The sequence below is a fragment of the Palaemon carinicauda genome, chromosome 15 (genome assembly GCF_036898095.1).
Source record: "Palaemon carinicauda isolate YSFRI2023 chromosome 15, ASM3689809v2, whole genome shotgun sequence".
In the NCBI taxonomy this organism is placed as follows: Eukaryota; Metazoa; Arthropoda; class Malacostraca; order Decapoda; family Palaemonidae; genus Palaemon; species Palaemon carinicauda.
In genome coordinates, this window is record NC_090739.1 from 128,650,627 (window position 1) to 128,657,335 (window position 6,709).

The following is a 6,709-nucleotide window of genomic DNA, read 5'->3' on the forward strand; positions in this document are numbered from 1 at the left end:
TATACTCAGTTGATTTTGTTGGTGGGTGTAGCTTCTACACTCAATTTGATGTATATCAATAAATTTTTTGAATTTGAATTTGAATTTGAATTTCTAGCCTCTTAACTGCACTAGCTCCCGAGACCATTAAATTTTCAATTTCTTTAATTTTTCTTAATTAATTTCATAATGTTTTACCGTCTCCTGCTCTCTGAATTTCTTTTGACGATTTCTTGTTAAAATACAGGGTACAAAATGTAAAAAAAAAAAAAAAAAAAAAGATAAAAACACCTTAATTGGACTATGCCTTGAAAGGAAATATGATCTGAGGAGAACTCAATGAAAAGAGGACCACTTTTACGTGGCAAAATAAAAATGTTTTTTGTGATTCAACAAAACTCTGGAAAAGTGTACGAGTGTGCCCTCAAGCAAGAGAACTCTTTCTGGTGAAAAACATATAACAATGAATTTACCCTTGAATATTATCTATCAGCCATAAAATAGTCTTTAAAAAAAACTAACAAATAAACTCCAGCCAATATGAACTCATAGATAAGACTGAGGAGGGACATAAATAAAAAGATTTCAATTCTCTTATTTTTTTCAAGGTTAAGAACAATAAATTATCGACTCGCTGGCTTCCAACTTCCCCTTTAAATTCCCCATGAGGATTTGGCTTTATCGAAACCTGGTTCCACATCTTGATTATTTGTCTTGTCTTAGTTGTCTTGTCTTGTCTTATTTCTGTTCTATAGTGTTTTTCTTATTATTATTGGAATTATTGTTGATTTGTAAATGGCTTGTATACATGATTTTTTATTCGTTTTCCAGGTTTGTTTGATATTTTATTTACAAATGTACTTGGTATGAAATTATATTTTGTATTTACGAATGTCCTTGGTATGAAATTATATTTTGTATTTACGAATGTCCTTGGTATGAAATTATATTTTGTATTTACGAATGTCCTTGGCATGAAATTATATTTTGTATTTACGAATGTCCTTGGTATGAAAATATATTTTGCATTTACAAATGTCCTTGGCATGAAATTATATTTTGTATTTACAAATGTCCTTGGTATGAAATTATATTTTGTATTTACAAATGTCCTTGGTATGAAATTATATTTTGTATTTACGAATGTCCTTGGTATGAAATTATATTTTGCATTTACGAATGTCCTTGGTATGAAATTATATTTTGTATTTACGAATGTCCTTGGTATGAAATTATATTTTGTATTTACGAATGTCCTTGGTATGAAATTATATTTTGCATTTACGAATGTCCTTGGCATGAAATTATATTTTGTATTTACGAATGTCCTTGGTATGAAAATATATTTTGCATTTACAAATGTCCTTGGTATGAAATTATATTTTGTATTTACGAATGTCCTTGGTATGAAATTATATTTTGTATTTACAAATGTCCTTGATATGAAATTATATTTTGTATTTACGAATGTCCTTGGTATGAAATTATATTTTGCATTTACGAATGTCCTTGGTATGAAATTATATTTTGTATTTACGAATGTCCTTGGTATGAAATTATATTTTGCATTTACGAATGTCCTTGGTATGAAATTATATTTTGTATTTACGAATGTCCTTGGTATGAAAATATATTTTGTATTTAAAAATGTCCTTGGTATGAAATTATATTTTGTATTTACGAATGTCCTTGGTATGAAATTATATTTTTTACATTTATAAGTTGTATTAAAACATGAATTATTTTACTTTCAAACTAATGAAGGCGATTGTTACCCTAATGTGCGGTCTTTTTTAAACTAAATATTCTTCGCTTGATATTAATAGATTCTTCTTTCATACTGTTAGATTGTCTACTTTTCTTTTCGGCTTCTGCCTCATAATAGCAAAATATACGAAGAATAAGTGACATACTCCCATTTTGAACTATTTTTTTAAATTCCTACGACTGTTGTTTTGTTTACGATATTACAGTACCGAAAGACCCTCGAGGGCGAGTTAATTTAAATTACAAGAAAAAAGTCGTTTACACAATACTTATGATCAGCTGTTTTCATCTTAACTGACAGCTCGAGTGAGCTCCCTCTTCAGCGGCGGCCGTCAAGGAGCTTGCACATACTCTTGTGTTCTCGAGTGCTAATGAGTTGTTAACAGAAGGCACTCTAACCTTTCGCTAAACAATAGCTCGGGTCTTTTTCGTCGTCTGAACGCGTTCTTCATTAGGTTCAGGTTTGGGGAAAGTTTAGTTAGCAAAAGGATTGACGTTAACTGATGGGGCAAATAAAAAACCGAGAGAGAGAGAGAGAGAGAGAGAGAGAGAGGAGAGAGAGAGAGAGAGAGAGAGAGAGAGAGAGAGAGAGAGAGAGAGAGAGAGAGAGAGAGGTTTTTCTTTAATGATTCAATAATTCAGTTATTACTGCCCATTTATATGAGACATTGATCATTTGAATTTGATTAATATATGGTGTTTTCTTTAATGATTCAAATCTTTGATTATTTGAAAATATCAGTATTTATTTTTTCCTATCAATATACTACTTTGATTATTTTAATTTGACTATTATATGTTAAAAACGAGAAAAAAGTGGGGTAGAGAGAGAGAGAGAGAGAGGAGAGAGGAGAGAGAGGAGAGAGGAGAGAGGAGAGAGGAGAGAGAGAGAGAGAGAGAGAGGAGAGAGAGAGGAGAGAGAGGAGGAGCAGAGTTTTTTTTTAATAGTCTAATACTTGAATTATTTGAAAATATCAGTATTTATTACTTTCTGTGAAAATAAGACATTTAAATTGCATTTATATATGTTAAACCAAAGAAAATGGTAGTCATTATAGATAATGAAATGGAAGAGAAAAGGTGAACAAGGAGTTCATATGATGAAATTACGTAATGCAAAAGTCCAGCATTACTGCATTTCTGTTTTTTCAGAATCGGAGACAGTACCAAAGATATGATTGTAAGTAGGTCAAGGACGGTGGCTCCTCAACATCCTGATCTCAGTATTGATAATGTTTCTTTAAATATGTATGACTCCTTTCAAAATTTTAGGTGTGATTCTCGACAGTAAATTTACTTTTGAGAAACATATAAGGTCTGTGTCTTCTTCAATTGCACAAAAAATAGGCTTATTGAGAAAGTCTTTCAAGATTTTCGGTGATTAATCTATTCTGAAGAAGTGTTTTAATTCTTTCATTCTACCTTGTTTTGAGTATTGTTCTCCTGTCTGGTCTTCAGCTGCTGATTCTCATCTTAATTTGTTGGACAGAAACTTACGGTCTATTAAATTTCTTATTCCTGATCTAGATATTAATCTCTGGCACCGTCGTTCAATTAGTTCATTATGCATGTTGCATAAGATTTTTCATAACTCTGACCATCCTTTACATTCAGATCTCCCTGGACAATTCTATCCTGTTCGTAATACTAGGCAGGCAGTTAATTCTAATAGCCAGGCCTTCTCCATCACGAGGCTCAATACTACGCAGTACTCTAGAAGATTTATTCCAGCTGTTACCAAGTTGTGGAATGATCTTCCTAATCGGGTGGTTGAATCAGTAGAACTTCAAAAGTTCAAAGTTGGAGCAAATGCTTTTTTGTTGACCAGGTGGACATGAGTCTTTTATAGTTTATTTATGACATATTTGTTTTTGATGTTGTTAATAGTTTATATATGACATGTCTGTTTTGACGTTGTTACTGTTTTTAGAATGATTTATTGTTAATTTGTTCTCTTCATTTATTTATTTCCTTATTTCCTTTCCTCACTGGGCTATTTTTCCCTGTTGGAGCCCCTGGGCTTATAGCATCTTGCTTTTCCAACTAGGGTTGTAGCTTGGATAGTAATAATAATAATAATAATAATAATAATAATAATGTGGAAATCTTTTTTATGACATTTAAAAGTATCATGCAAGTATCATTAAGCTTATTTGAAGCCTCAGAAAATAGAAAAGTCTATTTGAAAAAATAATGGAAAATATACATGTATGTATATATATACATATATATATCTATCTATCTATCTATCTATCTATATATATATATATATATATATATATATATATATATATATATATATATATACATATATATACCTATATCTATATATATATATATATATATATATATTATATATTATATATTATATATATATATATCTATATCTATATCTATATCTATATATATATATATATATATATATATATATATATATCTATATATATATATATATCTATATCTATATATATATATATATATATATATATATATATATTATATATATATATATCTATATCTATATATATATATATCTATAGATATATATATATATATATATATATATATATATATATATATATATATATATATATATATATATATAGTATATATATATAATATATCTCTATCTATATCTATCTATATATATATATGTGTGTGTGTCATATATATATATATATATATATATATATATATATATATATGTATATATATATATATATATATATATATATATATATATATATATATATATATATATATATATACATACATACATATTATAGAAAATAGAAGGTAATTCGTATTGAAGCACCAACTCTGAATATAAGTCTGAGAAAAAACGTTCTATAGTTTACAAAATATTAAATTATTAAGTTTTTTATTTATCCAGAAAACTATTTTCCAGGTTTTATATGATACATGTTAGTTAATCGTCTTTCTTCCAGTATCTCTTCCATTCAGAATTCTTTTTTGTTATATATTCTCATTTTCAGATCTACTTTTCCCATATATCTTTCATCTTTTCATCTTTATTTCTCTCTAAAACAACTACAGTCAACTTTTTTTAACGAGGCGCATTTGCACAGACTCGCAGGGGTGCCCTTTTAGATCGGAAAAGTATCCTGATCGCTGATTGGTTAGAATTATCTTGTCCAACCAATCAGCGATCAGGAAACTTTTCCAAGCTAAAAGGGCACCGCTGCGAGTCGGTGCAAATCTGCCTCACTAAAAAAATTGACTATAGTCTAGTGGTTTTTTCATTTATAGATCCATTGTCTTCTCTTCCAATCCAGTGCTTCTTTGCAATGTCTAGGGACCCATTCTGTTATTCTTAATGTCCATCTATTATCTGTAAATCTCATCATATATCCTGTTCATAGCCCATTTCTTTTTCTTACACGTTGTTAGAATGGGCAATTACCGATATATCTTTTCATTTATCTAAATATCTATTCATTTATTTGATTATTTGTTAGAAAAAATAAATTCCTTTTAAATCTTGTTAATGAATTTTATATTCTTATGATACTTCCTTTTAGAAAAAAAAAATATAGAGATTTCTAAGTTTTTCAGCAGTGAATCATTGAAGGCAAACCTTAATGCATACTAATTAATTTTTCTTAGTTTTCTTTAAATATTCAGAATAATTTCTCTATTTTACTATTTTCTTTAGTACCCAATAATGGTACATTTTTTCCATTCTTCCATTTTATTTACAGTTTACATATCAAAATATATTTTGGAAGGTTGTATATCCAGCTACAAAGAAGTTAATCTTTTTTATACATTCCATAACATGGTTGAATCTGTTAAAATATTGATATAAAAGGCTAGAGAATTTATACACTAGTCAAATGTCACATTCTTTTTTTATTCTGAAAATTGATGAAATAGAACTGAATTCTCTCCAAGAAATATCTTTAACAGTTACTTTCTTTTTACGTCTTATCTCAAAGTTCTGATTGATAGTCAAAGCCATAGGTCCGCATAAATCACGCACGTGCATTACAATAACATACATGTATACATACATGTGTATGTATGTGTGTATGCATAAAGATCCCATGTCATGGAACCTACGAGTTTTCCTATAGTACTGCCAATATTACAAATGAAAAATCAAAGCAACTCGTAAGTAAATCTTACAAAGTTTAATGACGGCACCTTCTAGAATATTTCGAAAACTTCACTACTCGTTTCATCCAATGCTGCTTAGCAAAAACTGTTTTCAATATTATTAGATTACAAAAAATTCTTTTGCACTATTTTAGCCATAAGTATTCCTTACATTTACGAAGCGATTGAAGAGAACGACTCACCTGTTGAGGGCAGCAGAATTGACTGAGGATACGAAGACAAAGGCTGCAATAAGGGAAACGAACACCAGAGCCGAGTTGTTCATGAGGCTTGTACCTGAAGAGAGAATCGGAATTAGATCTAAGGAAAATTAAATTTCTGTTGGAAACTTTTTAAGCTTATGATTTTTGTTTTCATCTTACCTGCTTTTTTTCAGTAGTACACATATTCTTTAGGCGTCTTATTATATGTTATATAGTTTCATAATTTCAGAAACTAGTGCTTCACTTGCGTAAGTTTCTTATGCTTGAGGGTACACTGGGACGCACTAGTCTATCTTATTTATCTTCCCTCTTGTTTTGTTATAATTTTTATAGTTTATATAGGATATATTTATTTGAATGTTGTTGCCATTCTTTAAATATTTTATTTTTTCTTGCTTCCTTTCCTCACTGGACGATTTTCCTTGTTAGAGCCCCTGGGCTTATAGCATCCTGCTTTTTCCAACTAGGGGTGTAGCTTAACAATTGAAAATAATAATAATAATAATAATAATAATAATAATAATAATAATAATAATAATAATAATAATAATAATAATAATAATAATCATAATAAAGATATATATATGTCTGTTCGTTCATGTAAAGATATGATACTGTAT

General features: G+C 28.8%; 1 protein-coding gene across 2 annotated transcripts in view; it reads right to left on the reverse strand.

The window, feature by feature from the left end:
* The window catches only part of Dh31 (diuretic hormone class 2), a 139,166-nt gene that overhangs the window by 25,850 nt on the left and 106,607 nt on the right, over nucleotides 1-6,709 (reverse strand). For both annotated transcript variants that reach the window (XM_068388645.1, XM_068388644.1), the window contains exon 2: nucleotides 6,069-6,162. In XM_068388645.1, the coding sequence (XP_068244746.1) occupies nucleotides 6,069-6,151 (83 nt within the window). In that variant the 5' untranslated portion in view covers nucleotides 6,152-6,162. The remainder of the gene's footprint in view (nucleotides 1-6,068; nucleotides 6,163-6,709) is intronic.